Genomic DNA, 18,450 nt, shown 5'->3' on the forward strand with positions numbered 1-18,450 from the left:
TAAACCGTGGAAGATAGGGGGGTTGGCAGCATTCAGTGCAAACTTGTTTCACGTATTTGGCTTGCAGACTTCTTAAAAAATCCAGTAGCTTTGAGGACAGAGCATCTTTTACCTGAGAGAGCTGCTGTAAACTAGACAGAGTTGATGAAGATGTAACATTCAAATAACTAATGGGGCAGCAACAAGAACTGTGTAGCTAAGAGGTTATTGACAGAATATGCTGGGATTTGAGTTTTTTGGGAGTTTTTTTGTTTTTTTTCTGAGGAAGCAGCTGCAGTTGTAATTAGTAGTGATCAGGTAAAACAGTATTTTACCTATAAAGAAATACAGGTAAATACCTGTAAAGAAACTCATGTCTATGTTTAACCTTGTGTTGAAAGTTGCTCTTCTTAAAGATATTTTAACTTAATTTTGAAGCAGTTTGAAAACTGTATCTGGTATATGGTTTAGCCAGGAACCCACTTTAGGCCTTCAGAAGTAACAAGTATTAACTAAATAGCTGCTTTATTGCTGCTCTTTCCCAGTTTTACTTGCCAGGGTGAATTACAGAGGCAATTCTTGCAGGAATGCTTCTATACACTTAGGATTAGCGTGTGACTGTGTTTATTAGAAATTTTAAACACACAAGTTCATCTAACTCCACTCTGCTTCTCCTGCTGCCCAATTCTTAGTTTCCCTTATTTAAGTGGTCATGCTTTAGCACAACGCTTAAATACTTAGATTTTGCATTTCTCTATTTGGAGTTACTTTAAACATATCCTTAAATGAAGTTCCCAGTTTAACTGTGTTTCTGAGACAGTAAAAACAATACAGGGACTTTATAATTCCTGCAGTGCTGATGTGTATTCACCCACTGTCAGTTAAATAAAAATTTACCCAGTTTAAAAAAAGACACGCAAACTTTCCCAAATACCTGAAGTATTTATGTCATAAGTAAACACTAAAGGACCAACTGAGAAAACAGATTGTTGTGTATATGATGTGTTGGTACCAGTCATTCCTTAAAAACAAGTTCCTAAGTTTAGAGTCACTGGTGTACTCCTTTGGCAGAATGAATGAGTTAGCTCATTTTATCTAGTTTTGGATTTGGTGTTTCTTCCTTTAACTTATGTTTCCCCTATTCACTTGCAAAAGTATCGCCAATTTCTTCAGAAAATACATCCTTTTTTTAATTGGTTCCAGTTTTCCTAGGAGTAATGAAGCTGATCATCCCTGAGGAGGGTGAGGCTTCTCTCGCATTGGGAACAGTGGCAGATGGCAGCCGTTTTGGGAGATGGCATTTCTTCATGCAGTGATCTGTAGAACAAATTATTTTTAGTACTGAATGAAGAAAAACAATTCCTAAATGAAGACTTGTAAAATAATAATTTAAAATTAACAACATAAAAATACTGAAATGTAGATAGTTCTCCCCAGTGAGTTTCGCTTCTGCCAAACGATTGTAGAATCAGAGTTACTTTGTTTCTGAGGTAATGAGGAAAAATATAACACAGACCACTAGATTGCTCATAAAATGCATTCTAAAAATTAGTCCTGTAAAATGGCACAGTTATTTTATGGGAAGATGTGCTGCGTTCTTCATACATGAAGTTTTGGAACTGCTGCTTCAGTGCAAAACAAAATTCATCACTAACTTTGAAATCAGTGCTTCCATCCCCATACTGCCAAGAACAGTGTAGTAGTTGTAGCAGACCTGAAAGAGCAGAAGAAATTTTTAAAGAGGTTTTTTTGTCATTTTGGGTTATTTTATTAGCATGGTAATTTGTTCAGTGTGATTATGTGTTTATATTTGTGAAAGTGCAAAGGGAACCTAAGCAATTCATTCACTATTTCTTTGCAGCTTTCCCTTTTACATGTAATAAAGCTGGCATAGCTCATGTCCTGCTGCACTCTCTTAGCAGGGAGAGTGAGCCAGAGCAGGACAACAAAAGTAGGGGGTAGTGTGGGGTGGCAGCTAATGGAAGCTGAGTTCTGAACAAGTTGTGGTGTGATGTGGTAAGATTAGGTTAGGTTAGGTTAGGTTAGGTTAGGTTAGGTTAGGTTAGGTGCTGAAATGTTTCCTAAGTGCTGGCTACATCCAAATAACCTTGCTTAGTCCTTAGGTTCTTGGGGAAAAAAGCTGTGGTTGAAAATTATGTATCTCTTTCATTCCATCTCTGTCAATTGTATGAAGCTGCTATTCTGGGTTGCTCTGGGTCACCCAGTGTATTCTCTAGCAAATACACCTGTTATGTAGAAACATATTCTTTTTATTTTCTTTGTTATTTCTTCCTTGTTTTTTAAATAACAGAATAATAAATAGTATAAAACTAGATAAATGCTATTTTAGTGAACTGGTCCCATTTTCCCGTTTTGCATGTTTATGCAGGAGACCTATCTCAATTGTTCCTTCTCTGTTATTCTTTTTGCACTTAAGCGATATTCCGAGCTTTATTAAGTCATAGTCCTTCCGTATCTGCTTGGAGAACATTTTTGACTGTCAACCCCAGTCACAAGAGCTTTTGGGAACTGCTGGTGCTGGATGGAAGCCTTCTACATGGGGTAACTTAAGGAGCTTATTCTCATTGTGTTTTAAGCAGCTGGAGAGGGTGGGATCTGAAACTTTGGTATAATGAAATAGCTGTTACATTACGAAGACTGTTAAAATGAAGAAATACCTGTCGTGGACATTGACTTTGTGGAAACTCCTCATTCAATCAGTTTAATTCAGTCACTTACTGGTGGGTCTACTGACTATCTCAAATGAACATAGTAACCCTGAGTGGTGGACTTTTGTTTCTGGACCTCTGATTTGGTTCAAAGGTTCATAAAAATTCGTATAACTAAATATCTCCCTGTTGATTACAGATCTGAGGAAGCTCAGCTGTGATTGTTCCAGCAAGAGTCCAAACAAAATTAAATTAGGAGATTGTCTTGTGAAATATCTTTTTAATATGGAAGCGAAAAAATCTTTTGTTTTGATATTAATATTTTTTTTAAATCAGCCCTTTCTATTAATAAGTTTATTATCTAATTCTTTTTATTTTGCTATATAGTTATAAGCTTGTGATGATTTCTTAGTTTGATGCACAATTCTGCTTTTCTCAGGGGGTGGTTCTTTTCCATAGCACTGGGAAAGAAATCTTGATATCTTGGAATGTGCTTTTTTTCCTTTGTAGTCCTTGGATTTCAATTCTTAACACTATTACCTGCATAGAAAGTTACTGGGTAGAAAGAATGGCATTTTTAGGAGTATCTCACCTTCGTTGGGTCCCTGGAGCACAAACGTATATATGGAGAGACCTATATGAAAGAAATCCTAGCAACTGTTAAGTGCTATAATGGTCTTTTGGCATTGTAGGCTGTTGGGGGGTTTGGCTGTTTCACAGTTGTTTGAGAGGAATGACAGAGCTGAAAGTCTGGCCAGTACCACTTAAAAATATTGAGCAATGCCTCTGAATATCTTTGGAGAGAGAAAGCTAAAAAGAATACTGTCAGTATGTGATTTAAAACAGAAGGGAAATATGAATAGGTGGAATTTAACTTTGTGTTCTTGGGCTGAATTTAACCCAATGGTAGTTTATGTGATCATAAATGTCCTTTTGTTTTAAAAAATCTCATAGAGTATTTGGGGTAGGTTTTTTATAATCATCTGAGGGACAGAGGTTAAAAAAAGACATAGACAAACCTGATAAGACTGTTGTTTAACACATACCTGTATTTTGAAATGGTTGTGATTATGTGTGGCCTGTCAAAGTAACTAAGACATATTATTCAGATGTATTTTAATGTGAAGTTTTTGATACTGCACTTCTGCAAATATGGTTCACAAAGACTATAAATGGTCTGAGCCTCTTTTGCACATCCCTTCCTGAGATGGTAAGATTTCAACACAGTCTTTGAGAGAAGTATTTTGAGCCTGCTTAGCTACCAGCACACACTAACATGAAGTTTTCTCTACACGCAGTGATGCACACAGTGTTTATAGCAAAATATCAGTAACTATGAAAAACTAGTTTTGCACAGAGATGCCAAATTTAAATAAATATGCTATGCAAATAATAATTTTTGTGCTGAAGCTAAGTACCAGACTTCTACAATCCTCTGTTTAAATTGGCATTTTTGCAACTAGGGGCGGGGGGGGGAGCGGGGAGGGAGGGGGCGTGTGTGCATGTATGCATGTATAAGTGATAGAGCAGTCTAGCTTCCCCATTTGAATGAAGTAAGCATGTTTTATTTGGTAGATAGCTATATCCACAAGACCTTGTGGATCAATGTCTAATGAGCTACTAGAAAGTTTGGTTTTAACTCTGGGTGTGTGAAGCATTCTGGAAAATATAAGCTAGCCAAGCCCTCATGTAATTTTGTGAAAAACATATTCTTTGCCTTCTGTGCTTTGCATGCAGAAGGTGTTCAGTGTCTCATGACTTTACGTAGAACTTAAACCCATTAATGTCTCTGCTCTGTGGCGTTTTATTTAGGATGAGGAATACAGCAGCCACCAGGAACTCCTGCAGGCTCTCCAAGGTCAAGGACAGGCCTTTAGATAACTTACAGTCCATTTGACTATGTGCCTTTTGATGATGGAAGAAGGTCTTTTTCATCCCCTAGTTAGGGGGAACTGCGTTGAAGGCTTGAGACGTCTATCTCCCACCACCATGTGGTTTTAAATCATTTGTACTTAATGGGGTGCTGTGGAACAATAACTTGGCTGTTTATAGTAGTGAGACAAAAGCAGTATCTTCTTCATCTCTGAGTATCATAATGGTCCTTTTGGTTGCATAAATGAAATTTTGGGGACTACACACTATAGAAAAACGTCTGCTCAAAGTTTTAGGTAAATTGTCAGCCTCAGAGGCTGTATTTTGCTTCTCTGAATCATAGTCCCATCAGTTCTTTCATAAGGTTTAAGTGACTCCAGTATTTAACCATTTTAAATTTGGATTTTTAAATTAAACAATTGCAACAATATGTTTGAGTGCAGTTGATTCCCCTTCCACAAGGAATGTTTCCAGGAGTACAGCTGATGCTACTTTATCACTGTTTATTGCTTCCTTTTTACTCCTGTGTTAATGTATCCCCACGGTATTACAGCAACATAGTGATACAGTTTTCAGATTTGTTCTTTTACCTGGATTGTAAAGGCATTTTTAGAAAATAGCTTGTTCCCTTGTTCTTTGCATTCAACATCCTCTGATAGCCTGCTATGAATCTGTTTTGATATACTAATGATTTGCAAAATTAACTTCTCTCCTTTTGTTTTCAGTAGCTTCAAGGAGTCTGATCTAGATTGTCATTGTGTGTAATCTGTCTACTTTGAATGTGTTTCTCTTTTTCTGATCTGGTGTTATATGAATTTACTAAAGTGTTATGTAAATATACACATACCTATATAAATATCTATAATATGATATTTATTTTTATGTTTTTACTGTGTGGCATTACAAATAATCAAGTTCATTTGAAGTTAAAGATTGATTTATGTCTTACATTTACATACAACATGCTGGAAATACATTACATAATTTCAGGTGAAAATAACTTAAAAATTTTTCTTGTAGAGTGCAGACTTAGTAAAGGTATATGAGAGTTCTGTACATTGCAGAACACTGATGCAGTACTTGCATTAGATTTCAATACTGAATAATTATAAGAAATGTGAAAGCTATGAACAGGCATAACATCTTTGACCTTGACTGGAGTTTGGCTTTCTCTGTGGAGTGCAGGACTCAATTCTATAGGAAGAGTTTGCTCACTCTTTTATTATGTTCTCTTTTTATGGCTAGCATCATTCTCCATTCAAATGGGGAGTAGTATCTAGAAATTAATGCACAGTTATTAAAAGAGGATTGACTGAAAGCATCTGAGAGGGTGTATACATACCCTTTAAATTGTGTTCCACTGCTCTCTTCTTCATTCATTTACCTTCCTCGCTTTCCGAATAGCAAATGTACCTAGCCAAGCATGCAGGCATGCACAAATACCTCTGTATCTTCCAAACTGAACATGAAATTTGCATTTAGTAGGTTGCATAATTGCAAGTATATAAAATGTATGTGAAAACCTGTACTAATTTCCGTCTCGTTTTGGTATGTCCCAATTTAATTGTTATTCACAGACTTTTTTAGAGGCCCATATTTGTTCCAGAGTGTTTGATATCCATCGTAGTTTGAATTTAGAGACACAGAATTGTAAGGAAATCTTCCACATAAATACGATTTTGAAATGTTAATATTTTTATGAAATAGATATGTTTGTACTGGATCTGTGGTCCTTTGTGGCTTCTAGTGGTTTCTACCTTTCCTTTACCTCCTAAATCTCATTATATGACAGCTGAAGATATTAGCACTTTAAAATATTATATTCCTTAGAAGAAATTGGCACAGCTGATTTCAAGGGAAGTTAATAGGGATCTTCTGTGTCTGCAAACATAACCCACTCCACTGAGCACTACTGAGAAACTTCTTTCTTTGTAGCAGGTTAGGATTTCTTCTGCTGACAAGTGAATATGTTATCAAGTATGTATTCCATAATGGCAAAGTTTTTTAAAAACTCAGTGATTAAATAATATTTTCTTCTATGAAAATTGTAAGATCAAATTTTAATGCGTAAGTTTAACTCAATATTCTTCTATTCTCATATTTTAAATTGAAACAGTACTTAAGGTATCATTTTTCTTGAATTGCCCTTCTCCATATAGGATTCTTTTTGAAATCTGTGAAGGTAGTAGGTAAAAAGGGAGGATAAAAGACCATTGCTTTTTTCAGCAGATTTTGAATCTTTAAAAGAAATTTTAAAACTTTGCCAGTTTGACATATATTTGGTATGTATCTGAGAAGTGAAATATTTAACTCTGCTGTTAATTTATTCTTTTCTTCAGAAATCCACACATCATTTGAGAGATTTCATATTATCTATCTCTTTTTCAGTCAAGCCTATTATTATTCATCTGTATTCTGGGTGTTCTGAATACCCAGACCTCTACATAACTGATGTAGCACTTCTGTGATCTGATTGACAGCATTTACAGGCTCATCACAAGAATCAAATGCACTTGAGCCTTACTGTACTTTGAAAGTTTGGCCCTTCATACCAGATAGTACATTTGCTAAGGGCAAACCAGCACTCTTTTGGTAATACATACATACATACATAAATTGGCCTTCCAGTATCAATTCATGTATCCAGTACACAAAGTTTGCAGAATGGCCACAGGTAAAAGAAAGCGTATGTGCTCATGTTGCATACATTGAATTCACTGAGTGTTTCTTTAGCTTAATTCAACACTGTTTTTCTTTGTCTTTAATAGTTTTGCAGTGGAGGTAAGAACTATATTTAAGTGTGGTGGCTTGACCTTGGTCAGCTGCCAGACCAACCCAACCTCTCTCACTCTCCCTTCTCAACTGGACAAGGAGAGGAGATCCCTTACCAATTACCTGCACTGGCAAAACAGGCTCAACTTGGGCAAAATTAATTTCATTTCTTGCCGGTTAAAAGTAGAGTAGGATGGTGAGAAACAAAGACGAAGACTAAAACACCTTGCCCCACTCCCCTCTTCCCAGGGTCAACATCTCTCCTTAATTCCCAACTCCTCTATCTTCTCCCCCATGGGTGGTGCAGGGGATATGAGGAATGGGAGTCTGTCCACAGACTTCTCACACTTTTCCCCTGCTCCAGTGTGGGTCCTCTCCATGGTCTGCAGCCCTTCGGGCTAAACCTGCTCCAGCATGGGTCCTCCATGGGCATTAGTTCTCGTAAGGAGGATCTGCTCCAGTGTGGGCTCTCCGCAGGAGAAATACTCACCTTGCTCTGGCCAGGGTCCTCCGTGGGCTGCAGTTTCTCATGTAGTTTTGCATCCTACATTGATCCGTATGAGTGCCTGAATCTTGAAGAAAGCTTGGATAATTCTACAGAAGCTATACAGACCTGGCTGTAGCATGGATATGCTCTAGGGCAGGCTTAATATTGCATCTTAGAAAGTATTTCATTTTGTAATTTAGATACCCATTCTGAAAAGACTTTCTTAACTTTTGCTCAATTTTATGAACTTGGAGTAAGCAGTTGATTTTGAAAGGACAAGGCTTAATTGGTCCACAGTTTTGTTTTATCAGAAATTACAATTAAAGAAAATATGAGGCATTCTTACTAAATAATATGTGAAAATTCAGTTTCATGTACAGTTTTAAAAATAGTGCATGAAAAAAAATCTTTTTGTCTTAGTTATGTTTCACTTCATGGTGATGTAGTAATGTCATTTTCTGAAATGGAATATTTATTTTCTTTTTAGTGGTCATTGGCAGCTCTGAAAACGATGGTATTTTAAAATGGAATTATAATAAGGTTTGTTAATTATGTACTAAAGTTAACCTTATATTTTATTATTTCAGTTGTTCATGGTGGACAATGGAGCAGATGACTGGAGAATAGCCATGACTTATGAGCGTATTTTCTTTATCTGCTTGGAAATACTGGTGTGTGCTATACATCCCATACCGGGGAACTATACATTCACATGGACAGCCCGGCTCGCCTTTTCTTACGCTCCATCCACAACAACAGCTGATGTGGATATTATTTTATCTATACCAATGTTCTTAAGACTGTATCTTATTGCCAGAGTTATGCTTTTGCATAGCAAACTTTTCACTGATGCCTCATCTAGAAGCATTGGAGCATTAAATAAGATAAACTTCAATACCCGTTTTGTTATGAAGACTCTAATGACAATATGTCCAGGAACTGTACTGTTGGTTTTTAGTATCTCATTATGGATAATTGCTGCATGGACTGTCCGAGCTTGTGAAAGGTAAGGTTGTTCAGTTTTTTTAGTTCTTTCTGTCTGTCTTTCTATTTTTCTTTCTTGTTTTGCCTCTTCGGTTTTCGATTCAGTGGACCTAAATATTTAATGGAATGGAGCTTCCAGGTCCTTGATATTTGGAGTTTTGGTGGGGTTGTATTCTGTGTCACAGATTGTCAGGAATGCTATGCCTTTTAATCTGACGGACTTCTGCAGAGAGGTTTGTGCCATGCTGTTTACTGTAGCATTACGATTTGATTTCAGTGTTTTGATAAAACTTTAGGTATGCTTGCTAAAACACAGTGGACAGATACCATAAAATGTCTTTAAGAGTAGTTGTTGATATTCTGCATTGATACCAGCTTTCATTTATGTTGTTTGTAAGTTAAATTTATTGAGGATAAGGTAGATAAAATAGCCATGTAAAATTCCACTGGAAAATGTTGGGAGTGAGGTTAATTTGAGTTTACTGTGCTGTAAAAAAAAAAAGTGCAAAATATTGTTGGGGAGTTGGCAAGATCAAAAAAGAGGAACACACAGAACAATTACAGTAATATAACTCTATTTCTTCCCCTAAAAATCAGAAAAAGTGCATTTGAGAGGCAGACTTTCATTCATTTCACCTAGTTTTCCAGCCTCTCCCCCCCACAGGCTTCGGTGTAGGTGCAGAGTAAATGGCTATCAGTGCTGACAGCTTCAAATTGAATTTCTCAAACATAGCTTTAACAAAAAAGAAATAAGCTTCTGATTGGATAGCATTGCTTAGGAGTATGAGAGAAGTTAACTAACGAGACAATTAGGATGATCTTCTAGGGAAGATTTCATGCCTGGGACAGCTCTTAGATCCTGGAATGAATTTCTCCTTACTTAAGCTGGAAGATCTTCAACATATTTAAAGCATTTCTGTTGCTGGTTGTTGACCATTTTGTTTTTCCTCTATCTTTCCATGTCTGCCCATTTTAGAAGCAGTTTAGGGGAGTTATTTGTGACAGCTAGCTGATTTAAATCAGCAGTTAAATTGCACACCAACTGTTACGGTTATGTTACTTTTGGAAGTTACTCCTTGCATGACTTCTCAATTTGTTACAAAGAAAAATAGCTGATGTTATAAACTGAGTGTAGAGATCATGTTGACATTGTATTTTTTATTGTTAAAATCACCAGAATTGTGGAATGTAGTTTGTTACAGTAGATGCTTTGTGTCAATGTTGCTTACTCGTGTTATGGCAAGACTAATCATTTAAGAATGTTCTGAAAATGCCATATTAACAGTGACATATTACAGTTTCAAAATATTCCCCATAGTGGGAGCAGAGGGAGCACCGTAGATATTGACTCCATCCATAATAGTTGTATTTTAATAAGCATGTTCTTGTTTCAGATGTAACTGACTTCTGCAAAGCCTTTCCTCTTTGTCTCACATTCTTAACCTCTGTTCCCACCAGCTTGCTTTCAGCAGAATTACTGCTCAGGAATTCATGAGTGTCTATTCAGGCATTTCCCAGATCGTCACTTGTAAAGTGGCTCTGAATAACTTCAGCATCCATTGCTGTCACTGTTTTACATATCACTGGTTACTAAATTATTATTATTACTATTACTATTACTATTACTATTATTAATTTATTATTATTATTAAGCATTAAATAGTCTTTCTGTTATTAACCTTTTAATAGATGCACATTCAGAATAAGCTTATAAAACTTCTGCCTCTCACAGTGAAAATTACTGAAAAATATTAACTACTGTCTGATAGCCATGTTTTCAAAACATACTTATTTGTTAGTATAAAGATGTCAGGACAAGAATGTATAGTGTATAAGTAATACTAAAAGTAAAAGAAACCAAGACTACCTCACCTGTTTTCCAATCAGGGAGAGTGAAGACAACACTATAACAAAGTTTTGATTTTGTGAGTTTGTTTATTTCTATTTAGAAACTGAGGCACTTCCACATCACTGTGATCCTGGGAAGAAGCTTCTTTGTTTGGTCAGGTACACTGAACTCAGGGTTGCAGAGAAGGCTGAATTTTCTTCAAGTCTCTGCTAAACTAGTAACGGATTTTCCACATTGTAATTTGCAGTTGCTGTCCTTGAAGTGACTGTAATGGTTTGGACAGTAAGCTGGATAGCCACTGACTCCTCTAAAACTGAAACAAAACACAACTAAAAGCAAGTTAAATATAGAAGTGAGTATTAGATTAATATGTCTCTAGCATAATTACTTTCTGTCAGTGGAGTCCAATGCAAGATTATGTTCCTTCACATTTAACAAAATTGTTAATTTTATGTTTCAAAAACACTGGAAGGAATATATTTTGGCTTTGGAAATTAGATACTTATGTCATTCATGCTAGTTGCACAGCCAGTTTTGCATGTTTTGCCTCAGATTTTCCCTTGAGGGACTATGTAAGTATTTTGCCAAATGAATGATACTGGCTCTGGATTCCAGTTACTAATTAGTCCATCAAAAACCTATAGATCCATAGCCCATAGAGAAGTACATTTTTTAAAAAAGCTTCTTTCTCAGAAGAAAACCTCAAAACCCCACACATCGGAATGCTCTTAACACTCTGCCATCTGAAGCTAAACATCCCTTTTTGTGTAGCTGGGGACAGATAAAATAGCCATTTGTCATGGGAAAGGACAAATGTGGCTGCTGAATCCATCCTGTGGAGGACTCTGTTGTCCAGGTTGTAGTCCTCAGAAGATGTCTCCTGAGATCGTAATGGCTTTGATTTGCTCAGTAGTTAAAAGTTTAGTTTACACAAATAAAATACATTTCTTTCATCAGCTCTTAAGTTGATTTTTTTTCCCTCAGTTTTAACTAGAGGGAATCTTTATTTTTTGGAATAGAGTATTTTGTGTACACAAAATGATCCTGAAAATAAATGTTGTCATTAGAAGGAGTGTTTGCTATTCCGCTTGACACTATACATGAAAGCCTAAGGAATTTTGGTACATTTAGCAGAAATTAGGAATTAGGCAGCAGTCTGGTGGCTTTGTTTTTATGAGGGGAGATTTACATGAATGAAATTTGATGGTGTTAAATGGTTCTCAGCGTCACTCTAGCACCAAGCTTTTTAGCTTATGTTATTCAGTAGTTTTACATAAAGCTTTGCACTAGCAGTTTTAGTATTTCTTCAGTGTATTCAGTCAGTTATCTGGCCACCCAAATTAGAACAAGATGATGGTGATAAGATTTAATAGATTAAAATATTAAAATTTTGGAATGGAGATGAAACATTCTCATGCTATTTCGATGTCCTTGGTGAGGGGGGAAGTTGCAGTAGGCAGTATCCTTACTGTGTGCTCAGCAAAAGCTGTTGCTGCTGAATGGCAGCCTGATTTTGAGACTGTTGTTCTATTTGAAGTCAGATTTTTCTTGTTGCGGGCTGTCCTGGGGATAGCAAGGGAGATTTGGAAGCACCATATTTCATAAAAAGAAAGGTAATGTGAAAGAGCATCATTATCCACCTCTCTAAGGAAAACCCTGTAGAGACAGGTTATGGGTTGAGGCAGGTGAGTGAACCGTCTGATTAAAGACTTTACTGCTTTAATAGTCATCTGACTGATCACTTGATATACACTGAACTAAGGCAGGACATGTGTCTTTCTCAGTGCCTTAATGGCTGTATTATTAGCTCCCAGAATGCTAATTATAGCAAGTAACACTTTGGGTTGGTGAGCAAGGTATTTTCCAGGATTGCAGTTTAAGGTCATCCATGAAGGCAGAATGTGGTACGGATAATGATGGTGGACGGCCAGCTGGGTATAAACAAGTTCCTAGGCCTGCAGAGTAATCTGGCTGAGGGAGTTTGGGAGGAAAAGGTGGGGAAAACGTGGAAGTGTTGCTGTATACGCAATGCCGGAAACTCTTGCTTTTTTATTGCTTTGTTTTTTATGTCTGTTTTGAAGGGAAGATTACATTACATGGGTTTTAATATCTGCCTTTTCATTGCCAGCATCAGTATATTGCTGTCTGTCATACGTGGGCTTCGTAATGAAAATCTAAAATTTTTATTAAGTCTAACTCAATAGATGTTTGTGTTTATAACATCTCTGAGGCACATGATCTAGAACACTTATGAATATGTTACTTTCATATATGAATTATGAGCCCTGTAAGCAGATTACTTTTTGCAGTCTTCCATACTGATCTTGTTACTGAAGTAGCCCTGTGCATGGTTGTCAGTTGTTTATAGCAGTTAAAATAGAAATATTTGGATTCTCAAAAAAAAAAAAGTTAATATATATAGCATTATATCATTGAAAAGTCTGACAAATTTGCTTCGCTCTTCTGGAGAAGACCTGCCTCTGCTGTGAGAAGTCTGCTGCTTTTCTAGGTTATGTAGAAGGTAGTTGCTCTTGTTGATATTTTATTTTTTCTGTGCAAAGGAAGAAAGAACCTTGCCTTCTGAATGCACACATGGTTATAATGTGCCCATATATCAGGTCAACGTGAGCCACATGTGCCAACGTGAGCCACATGTGCCCACATTACACTGTTGTACGTCCAGAACAGCTCGTATCACATGCCCAGAGTTACTGTGGCTTTACAGGAGCAGAACTGAGAACAGAAGTGGATTTTCTGCTTCCCCAGAGAGCACATATTTGGCACCATTTTTGGTTCTGTTTTTACCTCTCTGTAACTTCTGGCAATGAAGTCAGTTCAGATTGAGTGGTTTGTTTAGTCAGCATTTCTTCCTCCCATCAGCTTCTGCTCTGTATTCTTGCCTTGCTTTAACAAAAACAAAACCAACCAATCAAAAAACACCAAAAATCCATCTGTGTGTGAAAGTGAAATCCTTTTCTGCTCTCTGCTCTTTCTCGTTTTCTACAAATAAATAAATATCTGTCTTAATTCTTTGAAATATGATGCCATCACAAAACTTCCAGTAAGCAGCTCACACATGACAACTGCTAGGCAAAAGTTAAGGATTCATTTGATACAAGCAGGTGGATGCACCAAGACTTTCAATTGTAATTCATGCAGGAAAAAAATGTTTCTTTAGCGATCTAATTTCCTCACAGTATGTGTTTGACTTCTTTGGTTGGCATGAGGACCTTATCTGAGGTTGTACACTGCACATATGATCCCAAAGCCACACTCCACTGGAAATTGCCTTTAGAAGTCTCTGCAGTGCCAGTGTGAAGATTCTTGCAAGTAGTTTTTAAAAAAAAAAAAAACCAAAACAACAAACCAAGCTTGGGTATTTAGTTTTAAGCCTATTTTTAGCCCCAAAAGCTCAGAAGCAATGACATATCATTTTTATTTTTTCTAACTAAGATGTCTAATAAATGTCACCAGATCAAATAATGTTTGTGTATTGACAGTGCTGGCTGTTTATCACAGTTCTTTACCTTACCTTGGCTTACTGAAACTAAAATGTGCTATTTGCAGTCAGGTTTCTCCAGTGGTGGCAAAAGTTAACTGTTAAATATTCAACACAACAGTGCTCAAAGATGACCCATCATCATCTTGACTTGAATCTGTGCTATGAATTAATGATTCTCTGCCTTCTAGTCTTAATTCCTGGTTTTGCAGACTGGGTGTAGATTAACTGTAAATGTTAGGTTACTCTTTTATAATATTTACATCTCAAAGCGACTCATAATTAAAACCAGATGTAACTGGTTGCATTTTCATTGCAGATGTTACCAATAGACATCAGCTACATTGTTTTATGAAACAATGAGGGCAACAAGGGAGTCTGTCACAGAAGTCTGATATACATAACCCAGATCCAAAAAAGAACAACTGATTCAAATAAAAAATTGATTTGCTAGGTGTATCCAGAAGGATTAATAGCTAAATGATGTGCTCTTCAGCTGCTTGAAGACAAAAGTTTATGCACATTTAATGGAGGACGCAGAAGCACCTATTCTAATGCATGAAGAGTTTGATCACTATTCTTTTAAATTCATATTTTCCTTCCTTTGGAACAATGCTGTTTGTGTATTCTTAGCTAAAGAATTTTGGGAATGCAAGTAAGAACATGTTCTTCAGTTTGTTTGGATTTATAGAATTAGCCTTATAGCTATGGAAAGTAACAATAACTGGTGCAGTAACTCAGTGGATATAGTCATCCCTTCACAAAAATTTATCAAGCCAAGAGAGATCGGTGTTTCTGTAGTCCAAAAATAGCAGACCCACTTGGGGGAAGGGAGTGCAAGAGACAAAAAGTTAAAAAACAAGCACAAAAAAATCTCCTTGCTTACTTAAAGAAAATCTGACATCTGTTTTTCAGGGTCATCTAACTAGAGCAGGAAAACTTTTTTTTAAAATTAAATTTCCTTTTATTTACAAAGGATTTATATGTACAACAGTTGCATGAGAACAGAATGAGGTGGAAAAGCTCATGTATAGTTCCAAGGTCTCATAAGAATGGTGAGCAAAGTGAAAAATATTTTTCTAAACGTAAAAGTCCGAAGAGAATGAGAATCCTACAAAGGAGTACTTACCTGCTCTCAAGGCCAAAATGCCATTTTTTTTTTTTCTTTCTCATTAATCTTGAATCCTTAAAACATAATTCAGGGAACAATCTTTCTTCCATTCAGCAAGAAATCCTTTCAGATAAGAGAGCAATTCATGGAATTTTTTTAATCATTATTTCATTACTGGATCCAAAATACATCCTCTGGTCCTTGCATTTTTAAATGCGGTAGTTCATTTTTTTCCTCCCCATTTTAATCAACACCTTAAACTATTCAGAATATTTTGCTTCAAAAGGAGTCAAAACTATTTGCCATAGTACCTTAAAAGCAGTCCTCAGAAAATATGATCATACTGAAGCAGAAATCAATTTCTTATCACTTCAAAATATTATTTACTGCTCCAGTAGCTTAATGTATTTGAAAAATGCACCCTGAAATGGGGATTTAGGCTTTACTACTGGTTTTCTTTTGCTTCTTGATCTGGATATCAGGCCGCAGTGAAGAGTTTAGATCATGGTTTACAATTCAGTGCTAATAAATGGGCAATATGCTGACCGAACTCTGACCTTAGACACTAAAGAATTCCTTTTATTTGGAATTTACAATTCAGTCCTAAAAATTCAAGTCTATAAGGTCAGTTACAGGAGATAGTGTGGGGGGAATTGCACATAAAGAAAACAATGGTTATATGGAGGGAAACATCAGAAGGTGCTTTTTAAATATTTTGTATGTATGTTCTTTATTTTCATTTTCTGTGCTCCTCGCCCTTTTAATTTGTTGTCTCAGTACATTCAGATTTTTTTTTGCTTGGGTAGTTTTTTGCCTTGAAAAGTTCGAAATCAGCTATAGTATTTGCTACAGCTATTCTTGATATGGTAAGTGATTTGCACCAAATGGGTAATAAGTATTGCAGAGACATCACACTAGTGGCCAACCTATGCTTAGAACTTCTGCTTCGGGATATAGCACAGCTATATTCCCCTATAGTTAAATATATGGGGAGTACAGCTGACCAGACAAATCTTTACTACCAGTAGGTCCCATAGCTTTACATACTTACAGGTTACTTCAGTTTTTACCAGGTAATTTGGTACTGTTTTGTTTATGCAGAGCTGAATACCCCTCATACTAAAACTGCTGATTCAAAGGATCTCATCAGTGTTTCCTTCAGTACAGCTCAGTTACGTAAACAAGCCCCTAATCCCTATGGAAACATCTGATGTTTAAATCTGCAACAAAGTTTAACAGCAATTACAGAGAGCCCTAATTCTGTGTCATGCTACAGACCAGTGTCCGGTGAGTGGAAAGGTCCCATCACCAGCCCTTCTGGAATATTATTGAGATATGAAATCAGTGTCGAGTTTCAAAATGGCAGTTTCCTTCTCTTACTGGGAGTGGAAAAGGGCACAGCTCTGCCTGCATGACTTGGTCTGTATTGCTGAGTGTAAGAAATTAATGCTGCAGGAAATAGGCACTACCGAACTGGAGCCACGTGTACGGCAGGGATTTGGGAGACTTAGCTTGACATGGCACCCCCTGGGTCAGTCTGTGAGATGGGCACACTTGTCGCATGCAGCTCTCCCTGAAGAGGAAGACCAAAGGTTGCATCTGTTCGCTTGCCTTCTGTCCAGAGGAACTCACCCTTAGTATTTCTTTTTAAAATAGTTTCATATATAAAAAAAAAGATTGTTAGTCAAAGGAAAAGTGACACAGTAGTAGGGGGAAGGAGATTTTGCCTTCTATATTCATTGCAAGTGACAAGGCTCTTCCCTGTTTTGGCTCAAAACACAGGAATTCTCATATCCTGATACGAGTATTTCTGTGAAGGTTCAATGGCATTTCTGGACTGAAATCCAGATACCTTTTTCACTTTTATTTATACTGATTTATTTTAAATATTTTTATAAAACTACCCTAACATTTGTCGTATGCTTTAGACATTTCTATTTGGGTAACTGAATCAGAAGGAATGCTGATTTGTTTTTTAAAAGAAGCTTGTTCTCCTTTTTCCTCCATCATTATCAGTGGGGTGTATGTGTTCATGGGATCTCTGTTCTCAGATGCGCAGTGCTCACTAACAATGAACTTGGAGTTAGGGCCATGATACATGACGTTCTTTCTTAATCTTTTAGCTGTGCATGTGTTGGTGTGTATTATCACCTACCCTCATGCTTCCAAAAACAGTGATGTTATACTAGTTCAGAGCTTGTAGGCTGATCAATCAAGAACATTCCTGAATTAGAAAACAGAACATGAATCTACTTGCAGTTATTTTTCTCTAAAACAGAGCGTATTTGGTCTGGCTGAGATGGAGTTTATTTTCCCCACAGCAGCCCTCATAGTGCTGTGCTTTGAATTGGTAGCTAGAAAGGTGTTGATCACACACCAGTGTTTTGGCTACTGCTGAGCAGTGCTCACACAGCATCCATGCTGTCTCTCCAGCATTCCCCCCTCACCAGTAGGCTGGGGGGGCAAGAGACTGGGAGGGGGACAGAGCCAGAACAGCTGACCCCAACTGACCAAAGGGATATTCCATACCATATGATGTCTGCTCAGCAATAAAAGCTAAGAGAAGAAGGAGGAAGGGCGGGGGGGCATTCGTTATTGACGTCTTCCAGAGCAACTGCTAGGCATACTGAAGCCCTGCTTCCTGGGAAGTGGCTGGGCATTGCCTGCTGAGGGGAAGTCGAGAATAAATATTTTGTTTACCTTTGCTTCTGCATGCGGCCTTTGCTTTTGCTATATTAAACTGCCTTTATCTTGAAGGCAGTTTAAAACAAGGGTTTTTTTTCTTATTTTCTCCCCCCGTGTCCTGCTGAGGAGGGGAGTGATAGAGTGGCTTGGTGGCACCTGGCATCCATCCAAGGTCAACTTACCACACAGAGTGATATCCAGTTTTTTCTTTTTAAGCCTTGTTCTGTGTTACATGAAATCCACTGGCAAAATTCCTGTGGGTTTCCACAAGAGTGGTCCACTGGATTTAAGTGTGTTAATGGAAAACTGAGCCTATCAGTGCAATGTGAATTGGACAAGTATCTTGAATTATTTAAGTTGCAAGCTTCTGGGTCAGGGTCTGTCTTTGTTCTGTGTTTGCACACTGCTTAGACAGTGGTATGCAAGAATAACATTTATATATATGATACTGCAGTACTAGTACATGTATTAATTTCTAGTGAGGAAAAAAGGGAGCTAAACACTTCTGAAAACTGGTGATGTTCAGATGAAGATGAATGCCTT

At 37.1% G+C, this 18,450-nt stretch overlaps 1 protein-coding gene across 2 annotated transcripts in view; it reads left to right on the top strand.

Moving 5' to 3' along the window:
* KCNN2 (potassium calcium-activated channel subfamily N member 2) overlaps positions 1-18,450 on the top strand; it is a 73,389-nt gene that overhangs the window by 12,252 nt on the left and 42,687 nt on the right. For both annotated transcript variants that reach the window (XM_059833953.1, XM_059833954.1), the window contains exon 4: positions 8,367-8,785. In XM_059833953.1, the coding sequence (XP_059689936.1) occupies positions 8,367-8,785 (419 nt within the window). The remainder of the gene's footprint in view (positions 1-8,366; positions 8,786-18,450) is intronic.

The sequence above is a fragment of the Gavia stellata genome, chromosome Z (assembly GCF_030936135.1).
Source record: "Gavia stellata isolate bGavSte3 chromosome Z, bGavSte3.hap2, whole genome shotgun sequence".
Classification (NCBI taxonomy): domain Eukaryota; kingdom Metazoa; phylum Chordata; class Aves; order Gaviiformes; family Gaviidae; genus Gavia; species Gavia stellata.